The sequence below is a fragment of the Telmatherina bonti genome, assembly GCF_933228915.1.
Source record: "Telmatherina bonti genome assembly, chromosome: 12".
Lineage (NCBI taxonomy): Eukaryota > Metazoa > Chordata > Actinopteri > Atheriniformes > Telmatherinidae > Telmatherina > Telmatherina bonti.
Window position 1 is genome coordinate 18000319 of NC_136610.1, and position 26733 is coordinate 18027051.

At 37.6% G+C, this 26733-nt stretch overlaps 1 protein-coding gene across 1 annotated transcript in view; it reads left to right on the forward strand.

Moving 5' to 3' along the window:
* The window catches only part of slit3 (slit homolog 3), a gene marked incomplete at both ends in the record, with an annotated part of 245648 nt that overhangs the window by 132648 nt on the left and 86267 nt on the right, over positions 1-26733 (forward strand). The window contains one exon of the mRNA XM_079250218.1: positions 12573-12644. Within this exon, the coding sequence (XP_079106344.1) occupies positions 12573-12644 (72 nt within the window). The remainder of the gene's footprint in view (positions 1-12572; positions 12645-26733) is intronic.

Here is a 26733-nt window from a genome sequence, read left to right on the forward strand (position 1 = left end):
TCATTCATTTCTTTCAGTTGTTTCATTTCACTCTTTCGGTGATGATCACCTCTTTAAATTTAAATTAACACCTCATGCTGTTTCAAACTTTGCGAAACTCCATATAGGTAAGAACAAACTGGAACATCTGCAACTCTTAACTAAACATTCAAACTGCACTGCTGCACTTGTTTTCTCAATTATAGACATACTGTAACTAGTGTATAATTTTTAACAATATTTTTTAAGTAAATTTCCCACAGGTGATGCACAATTATGTATTCTTTTATTTTCTAAAGTGCTTGGTCCAGTTCAGGTTTGCAGAGATGCTGGAGCCCATTTATCCCAGTAATCTGAAGGCAAAAGGCAGGGTACAGTCTGTTCAACTTTCCAGTTCATCACAGCATGCCCAGTTAGCGGTGAAAAACTTAATATCAATTCATTTGTATTGTTGAAACTGCAGACAGAACAAAATAAGTAGTAATTTTTCCAGCAGGGGACATGGGAGGGTGTGAATAAATTACAACATTCTCATTTTTTTAATAAGTAAAAAATAAAGGAATAATGCAAATTGATCATTGTGATCAGTCAAGTGATCATTGAATAACTTGAATCAACCTTCAGTCTGTGGGGTCTATTAGTTTATTGATCTGACTCTGATCAACTGCTACTAAAGCTTGCATGTATGCGATAAAACCCTTCCCTGAGCAAAGGTCATGCTGTTCTTTAATGCTGTTAAGTTCTTACCGTAATGTTGGTTGAAAAAAAAATAGTGCTGTCCAGAAACTGGTAAATAGTTAGTCAGTTTCTTGTTATTTTGAAAGGGTCCATCTAGCTAATGAATATCAAACTCCAGTTGTTGAGGACGACAGTCACATCCTGCCATGATTACATGAAAAAATATAATCTAAAAGTTATTAAATCAAATAAGCATTCAAGTTTACATAGCTTTGGTCACTACAGTGAAGCCAGGGTTCTGAATAATTTTGTTCTTTTCTTTGTACATTAAACTTGGATCCAAAGTAAAGACTTCCCAGTAGGTAAGTGAAACATTTGACAAATAGTCGGCTAAAACTTTGGCTTATGCAACCACAATAACAACCCACTACTTAATTTAGAAATTACCATGGCAAAAGGGAGGAAGGAATCACAACAAGCGCTTGAAATTATTTTTATTACCGCTGCAAGATCCCAAACACACATCAGTCTCTCTCAAATGCCAACTTTTGTGTCCTGGAACTTTAAATTCTCAGTTTGTCTTTTTCCCTCTTTTTCATTGGGCAATTTGTGAATTGATTAAAACACATCTCGCCACAGATCGGTAATTCAAAGTTAGGTTACAGGCAAATGAGCTCCTCTGCTTAGTTTCAACTCCCAGGTGTGATGTAAGTTCAATATGGTCGCCAAACTCCACAGGAGATTATTACTCTTAGGTTAAACGGCCCTGAAAGTGTCTGGGAAGTGTGTGCATGTGCTTTTGTTTGTATGGCTTGCTGGTTCTCACGGCTTTGCTCCAGGTTCAGGTTCCACCCTTGCCTCTCACATCGGACACAATCCAAGCTAAACGCTGTACACAACCGTACCTCTTAACCAAAGACCTGCCCACATTTAAGGTTCATGTTCGTCACGTGAAAGCAAACAGCTGTAGAGCACATCTCGTTGTTTCTGCAGCCTTATTGGCCCGTACATTTGACTTGGTGTCTTCAAACTGTTGGTGTCCATATGGTTTTTCTGAGTGTGCCATCTCTTTCTAGCTAATTCCCAGTGTCAAATGAAGACAGTAACACCCACATACACCCACGTTCCTGAAATTCCCTGTCCCCCACTAACATTCCTCCTTTTCTCCATCTCACCCTCCCACTATTCCTCCATCCGTCCAACCATTAGACAAGGTGACTCCTGCAGTAAAAGGCTCCAACCCTCCATTATACCACAGAGTAAAGAAAAAAAAAAAACCTTCATGACATTCTGTCCCTGGTGGACACTGCATTGATTTTCTCATATGTCTCTCTCTCTCTGTCTCACTTTGTCTCTGCCTCTCTCTCCATCTCTCTCTTACTCTTAATCTGTCTGCCTTTTCCCCCTGTTTTTCTTCTTGCCCACTGTGTTTCTCAGAGGGTAGGGTCTCTATCTTCCTCTCTTGGTTGTTCTTTTCCATGAACAGTGCTACTATACTACTATGCTACTATACCATTGCGTCACAATTATTGGATTTTTTTTTTTTTCTTTTTACATACAAATTTAAAAACGTGCACACACACACACACTGAGACCTTTCTGACCCACTATCAGTAGACTGCTTTGCTGAAACAGCCCAGAAACTGGCAAATACAATTACTGTAGTCTTCTGCTAACCTAAGGAGACGGATATATGCCATACGTCTGTGTGGAGGTGTTAGTGGGTGTATGTGTAAGCTCTCCTATACATTATGCTGAGTGCACTTGCTGACTGCAGGGTCTGTCATTCCCCCTAAACTCAACCTGTCAGTCAAACCACAAATGATAAAGGTAAATACTGAGCTTGGATAGAAAACACAATGTAAATTCCAATAATATGCTCTGTGTTTTCTCTGCAGAACATTACATTCTGGGTGCTTATCTTATCGTATCTGATCTTATTTAATCAAATTTTCTAAAATCAAATCTTGCCTCCAGTCTGCTCTTGTCTGATTGTGTAATCTTTTTCCTTGTCTTGCTTTGGCAGAGAAGTTTCATCATGTTAACCATGCCTGCAAAGAATCAGCAGTGTAGCTTATAGTGGAGCTAATATTTTTCCTTTTTTTCCTTTCCCTAAACATTCAGGTCAAGTTTGTACAAAGAAACTACGCTGTAGAATTACTTAAGATGCTTCTTAACCCATAGCACCCAAAACTTTTTACAAAGAACAAAAGAATCATTTTTGCCCTCGGGCTCTTGTATACGGGCTACCATAATAGGCTAATTTCAGTCACACAGAAGAATGTTCTGTTGCTGTGATAATATATTTCTGTTCCCTGCAATGCAGTCTAGACTTATGTATCCACTAGGACTCATAGGTAGACATCAAAGTAACTATATGCACCTTTTTAGGGAACCTGAAAGTTACACATATGCTTAAAAAAACCTGCATATTTTGTACTAATTTTTGTAAATCTTTGGAGACAATTGCTGTGAGAAAAAAATAAAAAACGAAAGAAAGAGTTAAACAAACTTGAGGTATAGATGTGAAGGTGTAATACTCCTGCAGCAGTCAGAGGAAGGGGCAGTGGAGAGGATACCCGGAAAAAAAGATGATTATTTGGAAATTATTGTGGTTTAAATATACTAATGCAACCATAGCGACAAGGTTCCTCTAAGCAGAGGGAGAGACGTATCAACACTTACTCCCAGAAAGAATTAAAAGTAGTTTTTAAATCGATGTAATATAATAAGGTCTTTAAGTAACAATAAAATTAAAAAAAAACTAAATTTAGAAAACTGACTGACCTTTTTGACCACCACCCCAACAACAGGACAAATGAGGGATATTTATTGGTGGAATGGAGAGTACCCTGAAGTCAAATCAGCTCTTATTCTTAAAATGGATTTGTTATTACATTTTCAACATGTTTAACACCACTGCAGGTCACATGACCATTGGTTGCATCTTTCTATCACCTTAATACTTCAGCTGAAAAGATATCCACATACTGTAAGGGTCTTTAATGTCCCTGAATTGAGAAAGTCCTGCTTGCACCATCCCTGGGTGTTTTCTGAAAACAGAGCTCAAGTTTCAGGTCTGCATAAAAGCAGGGTAAGTTGCACATGTTTTAGTCAAACAGACTGTGCAGAATATGGCACAAAAGGATTTTTCATAAACTTTTATATCTATGGTTGTGAATTCCACATATAGGAAAAAATGCAGCATATATTGATAAAAATGTGGCATCAGGTAAGATAAGATCAAAAATAAAATAAAAAATCAATTAATCCCCCGAGGAGAAGTTTTACTCAGAGAAGTTTCCAAAACAAACAAACAAAAAAAAAACCAAACAATTAATTTGCTCACTTAAAAGCTATTTGAAAATGCTGAATGATTAAAAGCAAAAGATGCCAAGCAACAGATAAATTAATTATGCAAAGCTGAAAAATATCAACAAGCCAATTAGTTTATTTTTTACACATCGGACAGAAAGACAGAGAGAGAGAGAGTCCAGTTGAAAACAAACAAATGAATATTAAAAGCTTCTCTGCATGTTTTTTTCTGAATAATCATCAACCTTACAAGTCAAACTTGTTCACAGAAGGCCAGTGCAGAGGTTGTATTACCATATTCAGTGGCTCGTTATTGTAATACACTGTTTTCATATTAGAAAGATGCAGAGTAGCAGAGATAAATCTGATCAGTCACAGATCCGTCACTCTTAAATCATGGCATAAATGTGAGTTACATGAGTAGGAAAATATGTATCTGTAGTTGTCATACATACAGGTTCAGCTGTTTCATATACCTCGACATTAAACCTCAGTATCCATACATGCATGCTGGTTTTAATCTCTTTCAGTCATCATAACCTCATGTTACACTTTGTTTTCCATATGTCTGCCTACTCGCATTCTTACCAACTTCTTTACATCGTGAAATAAAAAAAGTCATTCATTTCCCCCGCTGTGTCTGCTCATGCTGAACATTTACACATTCATGCCACGGCACCTGCAAGTGCTTTTCCAGAATATGTTCAGAGAATGAAACATTTCACATAATACAAATACAACAGCTGTTAGTCAGAAGCCTTCTCCTTCCTCACATCCTCTCCCTTCTTTTCTCCACTGTAAAACACCTCTATGCTTCATGCTCCCCTACCCACAATGCAGTGCAGGATGGCCGTTTGTTTGAATTATGAGTACAGCTCCTCAGAGAGGGGTGAGAACGCTGTGCGCACACACATACACACACACACATACCTGCAATGTTGCATGTCTGTTTTATTGCGGATGTTTGCCTTGATTTGGTTCTATGTTTACCACAATTCCAGCAGTGGACATCTGGGGACAGATATGAAAATATACAAAAAAGAAAAAAAAAGCTAATAATGATCTTGTTATTGAGAGCAGAAAATTGTCTCCCAGTTCAATAATGCAAATAGTTGCAGAGAAGATGGATTAAATAAAAGACAATAGTCATCGGTCTGAAATGATTTACTTGGCAACTCAGAATAGACAAGGGACAGCAATGTTTATAGATTTATCTGAATGGTATTGTATTTACTTTGCTGGATTGCGTTCTATAAACAGTTGTATACTTCAAGACGTTGTTATTTTTTTGTTTTTTTTCCCCCAAATTGAACTGGAAAATAGGGAAAGACAATCTTTGCATTGCTTTACTGATTATGCAAGGTTTCCTTTATTTAAGTTGAAGTTAAACATATATTATCATTTGCACTTCCTTACTCTTCTTTTCTAGTAAACCTTAACAGAGAAATTAATGTTAATAAATACTCATTTTGTAATTTATTATCTATAGCATGACTTGGCAAAAAAAAAAAAAAACATTAAGCGTCCCTGCCATCTTGTTCGGATTTCAGCCAGCAGAGGGGAACTTATGATTCTCGGAAAAAGCATTTACCCTTGAAAAACACTAAAAGCAGACTTGTCATTTGCAAGTCAAAACCTATCCCCCATTGTTCCCATAAATGCAATTCAGACAGTATGCATTTTAAATGGCACAGTGGTCAAAATCCATTCACTCAGCAGTCCCACGAGATCCGCATTGAAAATACTTTATATTTACATCAGAGGCTTCATTCCTGCTCCCAGTAAAGTTCATGCCATTTCCAAAAAGTTTAAGATTATGTGTGTAATGGGAATAAAAATAAAGGGAATCATTCAAATATATATTTGATTGGAAATAGAACAAAAATGAAGTTGAAGTGGAAAATCACATGCCCTGTTAAAAAGCCAGCATTTGTGATGGTATGTAGGTGTGGATTAGAGCACAGGATGAATTCCATTTCTATGATGGCAGCCACAACACTGAATAAAATTTACAGGTTTTGGTGTAACAACTAGTGTCACCCAGATGTTTTTTGGTTTTTTTTTTTTGGCTTATATAAGCACAGCAATTTCATGACAATGTGCACACATTAAACCTTCTTGACATTATTGGACAAGAGTATGCAAAGGGATTTACCAGCTGTTCTGACTTGGTGCCCATTGAAACAATGTCTGACAAAAAACAGACAAAAGAGACCCAGAACTGTTGAGTAGTTTTATTTCTACATCAGATAGGTTTTAGTCACGCTAGCTGAATAACACTCACTAACAACAAGTATATAAACAAATGTTTAAAAGTTGCTCAATCCTGTGTGAAATGACTGCTGTAGTATCTACTTCAGCTTGGCTTGCTATTGATGGAAACATAAAAATAATATAGTTATTCTAATTGACGATCCTTAAGTTCAGGTCACAGGAGTATGTATATCTTTAAAAGCAAACACATATTTAAAGAAGCACGACTGAACTCAAGCTTGTAGAATTTATTTAATACATGTTGCAGAGTTATGAAGACATTTAAGGTCAGAAAGTTCCATTTTGCAACTTTAAGGACTGTAATGTATCACAGAGGTTCTGGAACCAACAGCACCAATTTGTGGATAAATTGGCACAAAACTGACAGATCTTTACATGTCTGCAGGACATCTCCCTATCTGATGTCTGTGAAATTGCCAAAATGATAAACTAGTTGTCTCAGAATAGTGATGATCAGAAACCATGGTCCACCACTACCTGCGGGATACATTGTCATACATTATTGTTGTCATACTGCCCTTACAGGCCTGTCTCCTGGCAGGTAAAACTGCACTGTCTCATACTGGACGGGTATTTTGTCGCCTTGTATGCCCTCAGGATAAACATCGTTTTCAGTGAAATAAAAATGAATAAACAAATCAGTTGTAACCATACGTAGAACCATACGTAGAAAACCCATCTTAACTTGTCATTTTGACGTAAAAACCTGTGGAGCAAAGCTAAGACTCTTCCTCTTTAGTTATCTGAGTATGAAAAATAGGTCTCAGTTAAAAATAACACCTTAATTGTTTGCTTCATTTTCTGACATTATCAGAAAAGGCAGGCAAACTAGGGTAAAGTTGGTTAAAGCCGTCAGTTCCTGGACCACATGGGGGTAATTATAATTTCTTGAAGGAGGACATAACACAGAATTCATCCCTAGAACCAGGCTTTAACAAGATATACTGGGTATATTCTTCATAGTAATGGAAATCAGTGCCTTGGCCAAACATAATTTGCCCCAGAGGAAGCTGTTAGACAATAATTAGAGATCCTGACTCAACATCCCGATGTGACAAGTTCAAAACAAGATGATATTTTTCATACATTTAACATTAAACAGACTTTCAGAAATTTTGGAAATTATTATGTCTGTTAGAATTTGTGTTAAATTACTTGTGTTAAGTTCTTTTTATGTACCTGTGTTCTTAGTCAAGTAAACTCTTTTTGTCAGCTTGCATCCCGATTTCCTGTTCTTTTCTTTGGTCAGTGAATTCATGAAGTTCTCAGTCATGGTTGCCTGCTGAAGCAGTGCTTCCCTCGGTTTCTCGATGGAAGCAGAGGGAATCTTTAACTCCATCAGCCAATAGACCTCATGATAAACATGATTAATCACACTAACTAATTATGTGATAAGAAATTAAATGTTGGGCATTTATTCTATCATCTGCAACAGACATCTATGCTTTAAACACAAAACCATGCAAGGACTAAATATAAGATGACTATATAAATATGAAGTGGTCTTAAAGGCAGAGTATGTAAGATTTCAAGGCGATTCTTTCCACCACTAGGTGGCAAACACCAGGTCGTAAGCAAAACCACAAAACTGCTACCTCCACAAACGACCACATGTTGGCAGTAATGAGCAAAACTCCCCCCTCACCCCTCCTCCTTGCCAGCTCCAATGAGGGCAGGAATCACTTGTAGCTCAGAGCTGCTCTGCAATAAATGGGCTTATACTCACCCTACTGGTGGAAAAAAAAGTATTTTTTTTACTGGTCAGAAAAGATTCAAGAAAGGTCTTTGTCATTAATTAAACTTGTAATTTAATGACGCATCAAATATGAACAGACTGGAACCTACATGTTTAAAAAACTATCTAAATATGATCTTAGTTATTTTTTTAGTTACTTTATTTTGAAAATATTGAAAATCTTACATACTCTACCTTTAAAGACACACAAATGTATTCTTATTTGAGATTGATACCAATCAAGTCACTGCTAGTCAGGGTACTTGGTGAACAAAGCTGTCAGGAGAATCCTGTCATAACTGATGATAAAAACATTCACCATGGACGACGATAGAAGATGAAGTACATGACCACCAACTTGAATCCAGTAGTTGTTTTTTTTATTCAGGGAAAATTGCAGATAGACTTTAAGAGTTGAAGCTGTTTTAACTGGAGTCCAAGAGTACTTGACAGCACTACAGTATAGGGGGAAATGACTGAGCTTTACATCAGGGATTCACAGTTTTCAATATATGAAGTAGTTTAAACAATCACAGCAAAACACAACACACAAGTGTTTTCCTACCTTTTTTATTTCGATTCATTTAGTTGCACCAAATAAAAGCTGCCGTCACAATACGTTCTTAAAAATGTCAAGTTAAAGTCTGAGTTTTTAGAATTTGAGTTTTCAAAATATAATTCATACAAAGACGTTAATGTCTTTGATGATCTCTGAATGTGTTAAGATTTCAGAAAAAAAAAAACCCAACCATCCTGTTTATTTTTTTAAATCTGCAGTTTTGAGTTCATTCATTCATTCATTTTCCGAACCGCTTATTCCAATTCAGGGTCGCGGGGAAGCTGGAGCCTATCCCAGCTGGCTTTGGGCGACAGGCAGGGTACACCCTGGACAGCTCGCCAGTCCATCGCAGGGCCACACAGAGAGACGAACAACCACACTCATGCTCACACTCACTCCTAGGGGCAATTCAGAGTGACCAATTAACCTAACATGCATGTCTTTGGATGGTGGGAGGAAGCTGGAGTACCCAGAGAGAACCCACGCATACACGGGGAGAACATGCAAACTCCACACAGAAAGGCCACTGACCAAACCAGCCAAGGATCGAACCAGTGACCTTCTTGCTGTGAGGCCACAGTGCTAACCACTGCGCCACCGTGCAGCCCCTGCAGTTTTGAGTTGAATAATCTATTGCTGAGCACATCTCCCTTCAGGAAAAGACCTGTAGCTTTCCTGGAATCGCCATGGACAGATTTTTTTTTTTTTACCTATCAATTTTACACATGAACATAGCCAACATATTAGAGCAGCTGGTGGAGTGTGAAGCAGCTGGTAATGTAACTACACTCTCTACATGTCTGAGGCTCAGTTTGAGCTACCCAAACATGGTCAAATGAGATTTACCTTATCCAGCATGGTCCTGGAATAGCGCATACGGAGTTGGGCAATAATAATGCTGTGAACAGTTGGTATTGGCTACTTATCTGGAATACAAGATTGCATATTATTATTTTTTTTTGGTTGTTTTTTTCTTGTTATTTAACAGCATCTCATTTTGGCTGTTTCTGTGAGCCTGGCCATATCCTTAGGAAGATTTTAAATATAATTTATTGAAAAACTATGTAAATTATTAGCTCTTACTATATTTAGACTATCTTTCTAAACCAAAAAAAAAAAAAAAACTTTAACAGATCATATTATTCATAAACTCAGTACATTATATTCTGATACATTAAAGAGCAGCTCTGAAAATAAAAAGGCTTGAACAGTTAGTCAACTTCAGTGGAGACATTTATCTCCATATGGCAGATCAGGCTGTGTGCCAGTTTGTTGGCCTGAGAAAAAACCTTTTAATTACAAAAAACACAAACATGGCATAACCATATGTTTATGATCCCCAGACTCACTGTATTTTAGACTTGAATCTTCGAACATATGCTCACATTTGCAGCTCTCTTCCAACAAGTGGCAACAAAGGCAAAGAGCAAAAATTAAAAAAAAAAAAAAAATCCCAGATTCAAGTGACGACTCATGACAGCAGCACAAATCCTATCAAGCTAAACTCATCAGATGTAACAGGGCTGCTTCCTGCTTCACACTGATGATCTTAATCTGTATAGATCACATTCAATTAATGTTAGAACACTAAAGAGAAAAAAATAACCTTTAGGTATAATTGCATTACACCAAAGTAAATCAAACCGTCTCATCAGTATAGAAAAACCTGAAAATGATTAAGTTGCAACTTCGACCTGGCCTGTTGGCATGGGAGTTCATGCCAACTGTTAACCGCAGGCAGCTGGTCTACATCAAGCTGCGTTTTAAGTGTATAAATAAAGTAAGCTGGAGTTTGCTGGCCATGGTAGTGCACAGATTGGTTCATGTTGGTTTGCAAGCTCCTAAAAACTGTAATAATTCTTCAGGTACACTTCAAACATTTTCATATCTGTCTCGTATTTATCATGACTTAAATCACTGCATGAGCGCATTTCTTTTTGCCACCTGCCTGTTAAAAATACAGGCATACAGATTCCCCGACCCACACAGTGAACATGCAAGCATAAAACAGAATGTGCTTCCCCTAAAGCTCCAATGTAATTTACTCTGCACTTCAGAGAAAAAAAAACCAGCTTCTGCTTTGGGAAGCACCTTCTCCAGGGTTAAAAGCTGACATGACTGATATAACAGGTGCTGCAGTGTGCAAAGCAGAAATTAAGGCTCGGCAGGAAAGAAAAAGAGATTTAAAAGGTTGATAAAAGTAAACTAGTAAAAGAAATGGATTAGCAATGGGTAGGTGGAGTGTGAGAAGAGGAGAGGTGAAGGGGGGAACAGATGAACGAAGAGGGCACTAGAGAGAAGAAAGGATTAGGAATTGAGAGGCAAAGAGGACATGAAAAATGGAGATGGATGTTCAAAAACAAGAGGAAAAAAAGAAAAGACAAGTGCAAAGAAAAAAAGAATTAGCAATAAAAGAGTCCAGGGGAAAGGAGAGATTAAGGTACTATGATAAGCTTTAATGTTTTTGTGTTTTGAGAGCAGACGGTGAGTAAAATGCAACTCATGTTTCCGAGGTGCGATAATAAAGCAAGAAAACGCGTTGAGGCATCTGCAGGCGATCCATTAATGTGTGTATGAATGCTGCTTTAGAAGAAACAAGAGATTAATCTGTTCATCATCCTGAAAGATCACTGTAGATTTTTCAACACATCTTACTCCTGCATATGTGAGCACGGGCTTCATAAAACCGCAAAAAAGTTCACATTTTGAGATCAGAGGGATGGTGGATTAGGCAAGTAAGTCGTCATGTTGGAGACCAACTGGGTTCAACTCCAGTTTGAAAAGTGCTGCGCTAACTTTGCTCAACTGCAGTTCCAATGCTGTTGCATGTGACACCTGGAAGGATAAAGAAAAAAAAAAAAAGAGTTTTAAGTTAGAAAAGCAGTTAGCGATGGCATTTTCTACTGTCTGAGAAACGATGAGATCCTACGTATCCACGGTTCCAGTAGCAGCGATTATGCTGCATTTTTTAGAGACTGGCAACGTTTTACTTTGGTGACAGGAAAGAAGGAGCCTGAGGGACAGATGGATGGATGGATGTAATGGAAGTAAAGGAGGGGGGGAGCAGAGGTTCAGGGTTGTTGGGTTCATGAGAGGTGCATGGTGAGACAGGAGGTTGACTACCTAGAGCTGAGCGAATTAAAGTAAAAGCAAAGGATGGATGACGGTGGGGTACAGGGTGCATCTGGGAGTCCAACAAACAAGTCGCTGAGTGAGCCGAGGGAGGAGGGGGGAAGGGTTCGGGAAAAAGATGGAGAGGAAGGAAGGAGAATGGGAATGAGAGGCAGAGTCGTGACTGTAGGTTGATTTACGGAGGCTTTCCTTTTAATGAAATTGTTTCAGTGACAGAGCCGGTAAAAGGCCCTTAATGGATTGGCTGGCCTAATGTAATGAAATTACTCCGTCTTTCACTACAGACAGAAGGGAAAAAAAGAATAAAAGAGAACATGGGGAGGAGGGAAAGGAGGAGGATGGGAGAGGAGAAATGCAATTAATATTTACAGAACAGACAAGCAGGGTGGGCTTTAGTGGCAGCAGCTTGCTCGCTCTCTTCTGCACTGTTTCTACCTCTCTCGCCTCTCTCTCTCCTGGTGGCCAGTGTGCGCCGGGCGTGCGGCAGAGAAGGGAGGTGATAGGCTGACGGCAGGCAGGCAGGCCACCTCAGCACACCGGTCTCCTCTCTCCTGCTCTCCTTTTCCTCCTCTCCTCTGAGCTGATCACATCTCCACTGAGGTGAGGCACTTCACCTGTCGTCTGGACTAGTTTTTCCTCTCAGGGTGTGTGTGAGCGAGTGTGTGTGAAAGGCTTACCTCGGTGTCTCCTACCTGCAGCTTTAAGCCCACTGCTGGGGTATCACCTTCCACACATACCTACTTACACACACTCATTCACGCAGCCCATCTTGTTTTAGTCCCTCCCCCAGCTGAGCGGACCTTGCAGACTTGTGCCTGACTCTCTCCCATCTCTCTCTCTCATCTCTGTGTGCGTGTGTGTGTGTGTGTGTGTGCGTGTGTGTGTGTGTGCAATGTGCAGGCAACTGGACAGCAACCACATCAGCTGCATCGAAGATGGAGCTTTCCGAGCGCTGCGCGATCTGGAGATTCTGTAAGTAGAGAAAAACCTTAGTCCTCTACCTCCCGCTCCTCCACCCCTTATTACTTCTTTCTTCTCATCTCCTCCTTTTTAATCTGTTGTCTATGAAACGCTGATCCGTCCTCCGGTTTCTTCTCCTCGTTATCTTTGTTTTTCATCTCCAGTTTCCTCATCCTTTCACACTTATTCTTCCTATTATGTTCTTTTTTTTTCTTCCCTTCTCCTGTTACTTGTGTGTCAGTTCTCATTTTCTACTTTCCATCCCATCATTTTCTTCTGAACATCTGTATTAAGTGTATAAATCTTTAACTTAAATAGATTTGGATGAGATAGACAAGTTCATTTTGAATAACCTTTAAGGAAATCCTTGTGTGTGTGTGTGTGTGTGTGTGTGTGTCGAGGTGCGTGCCTCGTGTGGATTGCTTGCAATGATGAACGTACCTGTTTGTCCACCTGCAAACATGAACTCTTTGACTGACATAATGACAAAACACATTCACAAACTCACAAAGATCAGGAGAAGAGTGCATTTGCCACCTGCTGTGGTTTGCATTTACTTTCTATCAAGTGGATGAGCCCATTTGGGTGTTTCTCCTTTGTAAGTGAGGATGCATTCATGTTTTTACACATTTTCTTCCAGTTGTGCAAGTAATAAGGTGTTTGTGTGTTTGTGTGTGAGCGCGTGCATTTTATCCGTAAACATTTCCAGAAATGCTCTTTTGTCGCTGTGCTAGCACGAGGTAATGCCATGTTGGAGAAATTGCCTACTTCTTCTTCACTTGTATGCAAGTGTGCGTAAGTGTGCATGAACACGAGTTCATCATCCAGACATGCAGCAATACTGATGATGTGCTTTGTTTCATGTGTACAAGGAGCTGCAGAAAAATGTATTTGTTCCCAGCATTTTTTTTTTTTTCCAAACTCAAATACCAGACTTACAGTTTTCTAAATTGTGAAGAAAATGTGCAATACATATCTTTTTTAAAGGTTATTTCTTTGGTTGGCACAGTCATTGATCAATTTATCTGCAGCGTTGTTGGTGGTGCCTTTATGTGTAGCTGTGTGGTTCTGAAAGGTGTAAAGGGTTTTTGCTCAACATGTTAGGAAAAAAGAAAAGAAAGGCAGCAAAGGAAACGATGAGACAAAGTGGGAGAATATCATCAAAAGAAAATGACCAACCTGTTCACTCAAACTCAATTACTTAGTCCAAGAATAAACCCTAGAAAATGACAAGTAGTGTGCTAGAGCCTCAGAAAGAAGCATATTGATGCAGAACTGAAGCAGGCAGCTGCTGACTCTTTTGGCATTCAACACGTTGTGGCAGTAATCAGACACTTTATTCAACAGTTGGGAAGCTAAAATGAAGAAAATACCTCTAATTGGCTGCTTCCAGAAGAAGTCTGTCTCATACAGATCTACTGTAACAAGCAGCATTTTAGAAGATTAAAATCACTAAAATCATTTCAATCCGACTGTTATCTAAAACCGGTGCAGTCTGCACGCAGACATGCACAATAACATTTTCAGATAATAAAAATAACATAAATGACTAAATGTCTTGTTTGGGCTTCACAGTTTTATGGAAAATAATAAAACCGAAACTTAATTCCAACACTTTATTTCCTGTTTTTAACAGTTGTTATTTTTCACCTATAGGTAGACTAACATAGCCAGGCTCACTTGGAACAGTATGCTGCAGTAGAAAGCATGAACTGAGATGCTGCCTAATATGCTCACATACATGTAAATAAAGAAGCTGACACTGTGGACCCCATCCACATCAACACAAGATCCCATCACCACTCGATGGTGGTGATGAAATAAATGCTCAAGTGCTTCTTTTAAATGTTGTGGCAGATGATGTTGTAGATTTCCATTCAAGCTGTCAGGATTCCTTCGTCGCCACATTTTATTTCCTTTTAGAAAAATATGTTTTTCTGATTCCCTGCCCTCGCTTTTTTTCTCAGCACGCAATGAAAGTGATATGGTGGGGGGGGGGGTAGAGGGGGGGATCAGCAGTGCGAGATACAACATATTAGCAATTCATAAGTCTGCTGACAGCTGAGTGCTCGGCAGGATTTACAATTCACTGTAAATACACAGCCCTCGCCATTCACAGCAGACGGCATGACAGCACACAGTATATTCACTGAATGTGACGTTTTAATAAAGGCAGGTGTGTGGGTGCGTGTGGCTTGGCCCGTGTGTGTGTGTGTGTGTGTGTGTGTAGGTGAGCGTGCACATGTGTATAGGTCATGAATGACACTACGCAGTTCTGCTGCTGGAATGATCTTCATTTCAAGCATCTGAGCGCACACACACATCGGCACATGTACACACAGATGTGTATTCTCACATATTCACTCACACACACACAAATAGACGCAGCCCCATCTGTTCGGTTCTTAGGGGTTGATTTCGTGACCGCAGTACAAAATGGGATGATAGAGATAACAGTGATTGGAGGTCATGTGATTGCACCGTCAAGTCAGTGTGTCCATACTGATGTTTGTGTGTATACCTGTAGCTTTGTGGCGGCCGGTTTGAGTTAGAGATCTTCAAGGTGAGGACGTCTTTGGGAAGCAACAGCTCTCATCTCTTTCTTTTTTTTTTTTAACATCAGGACCCAGTTTTTTGGGGGGTTTTTTTTCAGTTAGAAGGACCAGGTTCGGGTTTAGTGGCATCTTTCATCATGCAAAGGTTAGAGAACCCAGTAATGATGACATGTGAAATACTTAATTTAGTAACAAGAAAAGAGTTTGAAATTTATAATTCAACTATGAGTTTTCTTTATTGCGTTGCGTTGTCTTCACAGAAAAGGCTTCAATTTTAATACAGGAGGAAACCAGTGTCCTATGTCTCCATTTCTGTTCCTACCAGAAGGCATCTGCTGTCTACCTCTTACTAGTGAGGTGTAGCGCTCTTATAGAGAGAAAGGGGAAGGCACTAACTGCCTCACTTTGATCGACTTTATGAAAGAAAACACTGGTTTGAAACTTGTGCTGTATGATGTTTTCAACAGTTCTTGCACTTTACTAAACCCCCTTCCCCCACATTCCTCAATTCACTACTATGATCTTACCTTTGTCAATAAATAATGAAAGGTCACATGTTTAAAACCACACACATACCCAGAATTAGGCTCATAATTAAAGTACATGTCTTAGTGTGATGTTACAGATCTTCATGTTTTATGATCATCCTGTTGAAAAGCATAATGACTCAAAACGCATTAATCATGTTTAGACTGTCCAAAGATGTGTTAGTTAGTTCATATTATTTAGTCTAATTTTAATATTATAGAGTGTCATCACACTGCTTTATATAGCAGTAAAATGAAATGTGAGCATCTGAATGTGTTACAATCCATATTTACTCAATTCTAAACATTTTATGACATTTTGCATTTGCCCTATAAGGTAAATTAAAGAAGATTTGGAAATAATTGGATTGTATAAATAAGATGATAATAATGAAATGGTAATTATTTGAAGAGTTTCATGCATATTTCTCCATGGCAAGATTTGCATGTGGTGGTGTGAGTGTGTGTGTGTTTATCAACATTTGTGATTTCTTGTCTGCATCCTGAAGCTTGTGCCTCTGTCTGCACAATATGACTAAAAGAGTGTGATCACTCCAGGAGTTTGTACTCTTTGTATGTGCATATATGATCATATTAATGTGGCTCTTTAGTTATAAATTACAATCATATTGCACAAGATATTAAATGCAGACTTTAGACAAATTGATGGGAGTTGCGTGTAAGTGCTCATGCATTTCTTAGTCAGATGTGGTTATGCCTGATGCTAATTGAAAGAAGTGTAGCTCTGTGTGTGCTACTAATGAATCTGCACTTGAATTAATCATGTCATTTTTAATTAGCCAATGTTTCTTTGTAGACTGGGCTTTATCTAAGCTTAATATGTTTCACAGGAGCAGCTTTGACGATTCAAAACTGAATATTGGGGCGTCTGACTCATAATGAAAATGCTAAATTAATTTTAGTTTGTTGCTTTAATTAATATTGTTATAATTGTTCTTTGGAAATAAATGAGTGGTGAGTGATGGCATATTTTTTTTCTTTTTAATTTGGCCTGCATGTTTAAAACTGTGAGACATTTAAAAGGATTATATTTTAAGGAGCCAGTTACAATAGATAGATAGAGAAATAGATAGCTACAGTTCCATAAAATAAATCCAAACATGAAATTAAAGGAATTCCTGAAAGTCCATAAATGTGCATAAATAAGATGCATATATATGTTTTTCCAATTACATGCAATAAATCATAATTAACACTCTAACAAAGCCCTATAAGTGTCCCGATTATATACATTTCAGTCGAGAGCTGAATCAAATCTTGGTGGGCGGTTCCTACCATCTTGGCAGGGGCATGCATGTCGTCTTGCCTGGAAAATCCAAATATGGGCAAAGAGGTGGAGTTGAGAGGGGGGCTGTGACCATCATGGTGAATGACTGACATTGAGCAAACTCCAAGCCTTCTTTAGCTAAGTGCTAACTGAGCTAACCCGAAAATGACAGAAGATGACCAGCTAACGGAGGTAAGTGGGCTAAAGCTAAGTCACGTTGTTAACCAGCTAAAAACCGTGGTTGTTCTACGTTCTCCTGACTTGAAGTGGGAGAATGGGTACCGGTAAATCAAAAGGACACGCCCCTAAATATGCCGAACTTCGAGATTAAATTACTTTTAAACGGGCGAGTTAGAAAAAAAATTCACTCCCCCCACAGTTGTCATGAAGGTAAACCTGACCTATTAGACCTTAGACCTGAAATGGATTTTTGAACATGGGAGTCTTTGGGGATTTGCTCTGTTTTGCAGCCAGCCCCTAGTGGATGAAGGGGGAACTGCAGTTTTATACACTTCCTCATAGGCTTCATTTTTAACCACCGGAGTCTCCAGCCATCTTTCATATATGGTCTATAGTGAACGTGCACAATCTAGAGAAGATGACAAATCACTGAGTCCCTCCCCAGGGATGTCTCTAAAATTTCAAAGTAGAAAAAACTCTCTGAAACCAATTGTTTATGTCCCCATGGAAACGAAACGTATAGAGTGCTCAAAAAATCAAACATGTATTTAGGTGATTAAAACCAGCACTGCTCACATGTCTGATGTGTATTCAATACTATAACAGTGTAGAAAGCTCAGAAAAGTAGAAATAGCATAATAAAACCCCTTTAATTAATTCGATTTTTATTCATTCTTTTTTTTTTTTAATCAAGTCCGACCACTAATACATAAAACACTTTATATAAAGATGTTTCTAATATCCCAAAGCCAGTAGGAAAAACCACAGTAGTCATGGTGAGGTAAGATGCCTAAAATTACTCTTTGATCGATGAATGCCTGACAGAAATCTCAGGTTTGTCTTCAACAAATCAACACTTTCCATGATGTTCAGGAAGCAGGATTGAATCCCTGTTTTAGATGTCTTTTTGTTTGTTTGTTTTTTCATTTGTTTGTTTGTTTGTTTTTCCGTTTCCTGGGGAGATTTATGAAGTCTGACTGATATGACACTTTTACATTCACCATTTCCTCTCCCTTTACTCACACATCCTCAGATTCTCTCTTTTTTCTCTCTTACTTCCTCCTCTCTGCTCTCTTTCATGGCTGCCAGGATGAAAGTGGAGGATTGGTGTTGTAAAAACGAGGCAATGCAGGGCATGATTTATTTAAACCCAAAAGGACTGTGGTTACTCTCTTATCCATTTTGCCAGGAGAGAAAAGAAAGATGAGATATTTTGGGGAATACAGATATGTCGTTTTTTTTTTTTTTCCCAAAATGGGGAAAGGTAGAAGGAGAAACTTGAGAGAAGGAAAAGAAAGTAAGGCATGTGATATTGGTGTTGTAAATGCTGCCGGTTTCCTGCACATTATTTATTTATCCACCGTTGGACCCAAAGACAGCGAGGGGAGAAACCAGGAGATACAGAGGAGGAGATATGGGATGAAAAGAAAGGTTAAATCACACAGAGAAATGTTGTGAAAAAGAATGATTAAAAAACTGTAAGCAAATCCTAAACAGGAAAGAATAGAGACATCAGAGCAATGGCAAAATGTTTAAAAATAGGTACAGGACTATTACAAACAGTGGGGGACAGAAGGGGGTCACAAAATTTGTGACATTATTGTCCCAAATATAAAACAAGACAAGAAGAAAGAGATGTAGGAAACAAAGGTACAAAAGACATCAGAGAGTGAAAAGGAGATGAAATGGGATACAGAAAAGATGGAAGCAACACTGATGTGGCACTAGTGGGTGAAAAATGAAAAAGAACAGTGAGAAAATAGATTGAAAGGATCAGAGTGAAGAGAGCAGGGAAGCATTAATTATTGATGGAACAAATGTCTGACTGACTGACTCAATTTGGCCCTTTGTTGTTTTCAGACCACCAAGACTATCAGACAGACTCACAATGGCATTTCACAAACTGTTGATGGAGAGCCCATCCAGGTTGCTGGTGTGTAAATTTACTGGCTTTTAAAGTCTTAAACAGAAGAAGACTAATTCATTTATTGCAGATGAAAGTTAGCTTTTGATTCTTTTTATCCATATCAACATTATTTGTTCTTAAATCAATCTGTGTAAAATCAAGTCACCACTACAGACAAATGGGTAGATTGAATGTACTATGAGGCTATGATTTCTTTTGTGAGACATGCACACAATAATGTCAAACATGGGGTCACATCTGTTTGAATATAAGACTGCAAATGGTCCACCATGCACTGCTGTTCTCGTACTTCATTAGTGTGGCTTTGGGTTCAACTTGATCTTGGCTGCAGGTCATCTCAATTTCTTGTTAATATCCGTCCAGTCACTTTCCTCTCCCCTGTTATGAAAGTAAACTTCAATATATTGCAGGATGATAGATGAAACTGGTAAATTAGCTTGCGCTGGTAAATTTTCAGCACCAGAAATTTGGAGGTTTAAGTAATTTAGTGAAGAAAATCTCTAAAATGACCTTTATGGCTTTTCTGCAGACATGTTCATGCCAGTAAAACACACTCTAAGAAAAGAAGAGTCACACTTCATGACCAAGATTGTGACAGATCAAAGGACTGACTGACTGACTGACACTAAGACTGAAGTGAGAGATTTTTGATCAACACACTCAGTTTGACACATATATACATCTATTAAACTGTCCAGATGCTTATCACAACATTTTTCATTCTAATAATTCACCCTGTACCTGTTCCCAAGTACATTTACTGTTTGACAGAAAACAATTAGAGAAATTAGAGTTTTATTGAGCTAAAAGCAAGCGGATACTGATAGGTCCTAAAACCAAAAAAAACCCAAAAACATAACGTTGGTCACAACACTATTGAAATGTTGCCGCTTCGAAATGTTAAGCACACAATTTATAGTTGATCCATCATGCGGACTAATTGACAGAAAAAAGCAGAAAATGCGACAGTGTCTTGTCAGTTTCTAACAACTTTGTTCCATTCAGTGCTACTCACCATGGGAAGAAATAAAGAAAACACTCATGCAGTATCAGTCAACATCAAGGTTGCTCTTTCATATGGTGTCTGCTCTGCAGGGAGATCCAGTTGAAATGTATGAATGATCATCTCAGTATCTCTGAGACAGTGATGAATTCATACAGAAGGATTCCCCAGAGCACAATTTATGTGTTCGAGAGTTTTTTTTTTGTGTGTTTGTTTGTTTGTTTGTTTGTTTTTTGTTTTGTTTTCTTTTTTTTTTTTAGAAACGAGGGAAGTCAAGGGAGGAAAGTTAGTGACAAACTTGTGACTATGATATATGAGACGGGAGTTTACAAGCCATTTCAGAACTAAAATTTAGTTTAACCTCTTGATCCTGCCTCTATTTTTTAGGTATCTGCTCAGAAAATGTACACCCATAATGAAATGAATATATCTTGGCAACCACAAGCATTATTTAAATACATCTTGTGAGATTTGTAGTGGTGTAAATAACAGTGTATGTGTCAGTGGTGAATGAGAAATCAAGATGCAGAACTGAAAAAAAAAAAAAGATCCAGGCTTGTCAAAAACAAACAAACAAAATAAAAAACACTTTCAGAATTAATATAAATATCCTTTTGCAGTGATTCAGCTGCAGCTCTGAACTTTTCCTAAATCATTTTACAATGTCGGAATGTTATGTCTGGAAAGACCAGCTCAGGTTTGAGTGCAGACAGTTCTGGCAAGGTTTCCAAAATAACCAGTTTTGCAGTTTAAGAGTTTTAAGAGATTAAACATTATGTAGACGACAACCACGATTCTGAGGGAAAAAAAAGACTTTTTTAATCAAATCTTACATCTAAGACTTTCTTGTACAACTCTTTCAACTCATTTAGCTAAATCTGGTCTTTTTCCTTTGTTTTAAAAGTACATGTATTGGCACTCCCAACCACACTCCATCATGCTCAGCCAGAAAAGTAGCATTAATTAAGTGTGTAAAAATTAGTGATTGTTTTGTGATTGAATACTCGAGTGTCATTTTGAGCATTTTTTATGATCAAAAACCCTTTAAACCTTGTTTCTTTCATCAAAGACTCATACTCATTATTCTTCCTCTTTTATTTCTAAAAAAAGCTTGCATGCCGGGGTGACCTTATCATATTTGTCATTAAACACCTATCACAATCAACTGGTGCTGCAGTCTCATTCTAAACAAGTAGTTTCCCCAGCAAACATTACTGCTGCAAGCCTTTGTGGTGGTAACTTAAACAGTAAGATTAATCTTGATGACAAACGACGATTTCTTTCATCGCTATACAAGCTTTTTAAGGCTTCACATTTTTTGTTTCATCCTCCGATGATAATTGATACACAATGAAACAGATTATCTGGGTATCTGCTGTGAAGGCCAAACTTTTTTCTAAATCTGCATGCCCGGTGATGGTTTACAGTTTATAGAAGTCCAACTACAATGAACTTTTAATGCTTTCATAGTCAGAGCCTCAAAGCCACCTTTGAAAGTTCTCTGGAAAGCTGGACATGACTTCCATGTAGTGCATGTTTTAGAAGAGTGTTGCAATCTTTAAACTCAGCAGCTCCAGTGCTGGCATTCCTCATAACGCTTTGATCACACATTTTTTTAAAAACCTATGAGGGTCAAAGCTGGATGTGTTCAAACTTGTAAGGCCAATAGACACAGCACAAGTGGAAATTTAATTATGTGATGAACAGAGTCTTCATATTTGGCAGAGCAGCAGCTTGATGCACTTCAGTCTGAGTCCCAAAAAGACCTCATCTTTGCAATCATGTCAGTGCAGATGGTAGGTTTTCCTCCTGTAGCAGCTAATGGCTGTATGTGCCATGGTGTGTGTGTGTGTTTGCTCAGAAAGGGCTAATTTCCTGCCAAGTGCAAAGTGAATGCTCATCAGCCTTCTCAGCCTTCTTCCACCTTTTACTATACCAGTAATTTGTGTCAATGAGGATTTACAGTAGAAAAAAACAACAACTTTTCATCCTCAAATTATGAAGCTAGTATGGTGTCTATTCAGTTATTTTTTTAAATTATTGCACTTTATATATATATATATATATATATATATATATATATATATATACATACATACATATATATATATATATATATATATATATATATATATATATATATATATATATATATATATACATACATATATATATATATATATATATATATATATATATATATATATATATATATATATATAAACAACATTTTTAATGTTGTTTTTATGTTTTATAGTACAAAGTGTCCCTAACTCATCAACTGATTTCTTCGACTTCCAGCCTCCTGATGATGTTTTAAAATCTGCTAGCGAGTTTGAAAGCATTACATGGATCTAAGCTTCTTGATTTCTCATTCTCTCTTCAGTCGCATTTGTCTGCAAAAAGGGCACATTTTGTAAATGGTTTGTGTTCACAAGAGCCAGCCAATCATTTATAATGCCCTGCGATGTCTCAATCAATAATACATACTGTATTTTAAAGCACTTACCACATAGCTAACACCTGATTTTGAATTCCACTGTGTTTTAGTGAGCGTGTGTGCGTGTGTTTGAATGAGTTAATCCAGTTAGCGTTTGTGTCTGCCAGGCCACATCAGAATAAATGATGGGTCCCTGTGTGATGATGAATGGTAATTTAGATTTAACATAACTGGACTAACGAGCGCACTAATGACTCCAAAGCTAGCCTGGACAGCTCTCACTCGAAGGGTTCACGCCTCGCATCCCAATGAGTTTAGGAAAGGGCACCCATCAACCCACACACACACTAGCACACAGACTCACAAAGTGCAAAATAACATGCAGAAGAGTCTTAATAAATGCATGCATACATATCCAGCTGTACACACAGGCAGAGGTCGAGCATAATTGTATATAGGTGGTGTGTGCAAGAGTGTGTACTGAATGGTACTAAGAGCTCTGTGAGGAGAGGGAAGCAGTGATGTCAAGCTAATATGAGGCTGATTAATTAATAATTACACATCGGCTGGTTTTCAACCAGTTGAATTAGATGCAGTTTTTGCTCACCGATCTTCTGACTTGACTTTTTTTCTTCTGACACAAAGATTAATGAAAATAAATTATAAGCTCTTGATCATTTTCAAATTTAAATACATTTAATCAATTAAATTTGTTTCTAAAAGGTCTCTATCTAAGCCAGCACACATGAAGAATATATTGAGACTTGAATAATCAAAGAATTGTTTACCTTCTGAACAAAAAAGCAACATATTTTTTTTAATTATAATTTATTCATACCCAATGTTTCACTGTAAAAAAAAAAAAGCACACAAAACAAATAGGCTTTGCTTCTGTTGTGAGATATGACCCCATTATCGAGCTCGTTCATAATATTTTATGGATTTCTGAAGCCACTTCTTTCAGCCGTAATGTGCAAATTCAATACCATTTATAACACAAGCAAATCTGATAATCTACACTTCAATCCCTAAAAAAAACACAATTTGCCCTAAAGCATGCAACACATTCTGAGGTGTAGTTAAGCTACAGATCTTTTAAGCTGCGTTCACTGGTGCACTCTGGTCCAGAGATGTTCTGGAATTAGAGGTGACATATGAGAACAGAAATGTCTCTCTGGATTTCTTGTAGACATTGTCGACCCAGCTGTCCTGGATAAAGCATAACTGTGTGAGGCAACGTGCTAATGTAGGGCAAATATTCTGGAGCAATGGCTGCTACCGTGGAGGTTGAATGAGTGAGTGTCTGGTAATAGTTTATTTTTCACTGGTAAACGATCTTAAACCACAATGTACCTAACAGTTAGCTTTTTTATTATTATTATTATTATTATTATTATTATTATTATTATTATTATTATTATTATTATTATTATTATTATTATTATTATTATTATTACTATTATTATTATTATTACTATTATTATTATTATTATTATTATTATTGAAACTGAGAAAAGTCATCTTTTGTGCTCTTGCCGACATAAAAGCATAAATGAGAGAGGTTTGAATAATTTAAATAGTGAAGGAAGCCAAAAGCATCTTCACAAACAGCCTGTTCCAACTTCCACCCAACACTGGGAGATATTTGGCCATAACAGCATGGTGCCACTTTGGAAAGCACAGGATACAGTTTTAAAATAATTTCTAACATTGTTGGTTGTCCAAAAGGCATATAAATTATGAAGATCCTTTAGTGCATGCAATAAGCACCATGGGACCATAGTTAAATGTTCTCTGCTAATGCCACTGTGACAGCACTCATCATGGTGGTAAAAACAAAAATGGTACAGAAGCTAGCTACGCAACAGAGAAAAAAAGTGAGGAGGATGTCTTACATTTGATCCATCCATCCATCAATCAATCCATTTTTAATGGCTTGTTCCAATTAAAGCTCACAGGGAAGCTGAAGCCTATCCCAGCACTTATTGTATCGCCAATCCATCACAGTTACATTTGGTCAACAATGTCAATTTTTTTTCAAGTAAAAAATTCACGTTTTATTTAAGCTTATAGTTAAACCCAACAAAACAGCTTTAAATGCACATGTAGGGGAAAAAAAAAGTTTAAAATTTTGACTCCCTATCCTGACCAACATCACTCTTCTCTGCTCACATCCTAATGACGGAGAGATAGAGAAGGAAAAGTTTAGGGATGCCATTTTCTGCCAAAATCTCACTTAATATTGATTATAAGCAGTTTTAAAAATGAAATTCAAAAAGGGTGAAAAACTATAACAGGTCAGATAGACACACATAAAAATGAGACAGAGGGTAGGAGAAAAAAATGAATAGCTGGAAAAACAGAAGAGAAAAGCAAATTAGCCTGCCATTACATGACATGCCCACATTCACATCACACATGCACAAGATCTGAGAGGCACTCTAAAGAGCTCTGGAACAACTGTATATTTTATGATGTCTTTTCGAAGCACAACTCTCTGTTTGGGTCTGTACCACAGAGAGCAAGAGAGAGAGGAGTGAAATGTGTGTGTGTAGCAGAGCGGTTTTGGCCAACCAGCAGCTGTCATAATTCATAAGGGGAGACGGACGGAGTTGTGCAGCACACTGTAACTTCACAAGGTGACTTTTGCTTTTCTGTGACTGCATGTCTAACACACTCGCGCGTGCACACACACACTCAAACCCTTACATGGTTTCTTCTTTTTTGTCTCCATCTACATAAAAACGCCACTTTCCTCTTGTCCTATGTCCCGTTTCATCTGTTTTTATCCACAACACAGTCTCAGATAAAAATGCATGATTAATCTCCAAACCTGAGTAACAACAAAGTTGGAATAATTCTGAGATGACAATAATTTACTCTGCCTGTTGCATCATAAAAGGTAACATTCCTGATTCCATGCAATTTCTACTGGACCCATTCATTCATTCATTCATTCATTACCCTAACCGCTTGATCCAATGAAGGGTCGCAGGGAATCAGGAGCCAATCCCAGCAGTCTTTGGGCGAAAGGCAGGGTACACCCTGGACAGCTCGCCAGTCCATTTCAGAGCTTCTACTTTACTCATGTAGTCATAAATATTTAAGCAAAACAATGTTTTTATTATAATGTAACCACAATAATATGCATATTTTATGCATAACCCAAGCTAACCACAATTAATAGCGAGGTTGTAAAGTGTTAAGTCCTTGAGCGATATTTGGACCAATGAGGCTCAAACACAGCTCCATAGCCTGACAGTCTTATTAGACACCTTCAATCCCATCCTGCCCTCTTACTTCTGGGATTTTTTTGTTTTATTTTTTTTCCCTCTGCGGAGGTGGGGGTCATGTATCCAGACACGTGTATAGGTTTGTCTGTCTGTCTGTTAGCAGCATAACTCAGAATACACAATTTTAAAAAAAGAATTCAGGAAATCTCCTAAATGAAACAAGTGATTAGATTTTGGGGTTAATCGGATCATCTTTTTATGTTATAACTTGTGATACAGAAAAATAGTTTAGTATATTATGCTAATCTCAGATATATCATCTTGTTATTCATATTTCTACATGTTTTGCTATCAATGTTTTTTAATGTGCACTGCCCTAACAAATAAACAAACAAATAAATACAAAGAAAAAGCGAGAAAAGGCAGCTTTCATTAATACACCTGTGCTTTCCGTCTCTAACTGATTTAATACTATAATGATGGCATTTACAATTTTTTTTTGGCAGCCCTATCTCATTTTTTCTTCACTAGAATCTGTCAACACTTTTTTCTCAAATCATTTCCTTTTATGAGCACTCTTTCCCTCTCAGTGTCTTAATCGTTCATTTCGGTAGATGAGGTGTGTCTGGATTTAAATTTGACTTCAACATTAACATTATTGATCATATTTAAGAGTCATTATTTCTAAATTTGCAACTGAGAATTCCCCATAATAAGTTATAGACATTGGGTTTTATGGCTGATGAGTGCGTGTTCAAATCCGGATTAAACTTTTTTTTTTTTTTTTTTTTTTTCAAATATGTAGAGGTTATAAAAATATATAAAAAAAAATATTGTAATTACCAATTCAGATTATTCACTTTCAATGTTTAAAAAACACAGTTTTCTAGTTCACTATAAATCATCGGAGAAGGAGAGAGAAAAAACAGAATAAAAGTGCATCCATTC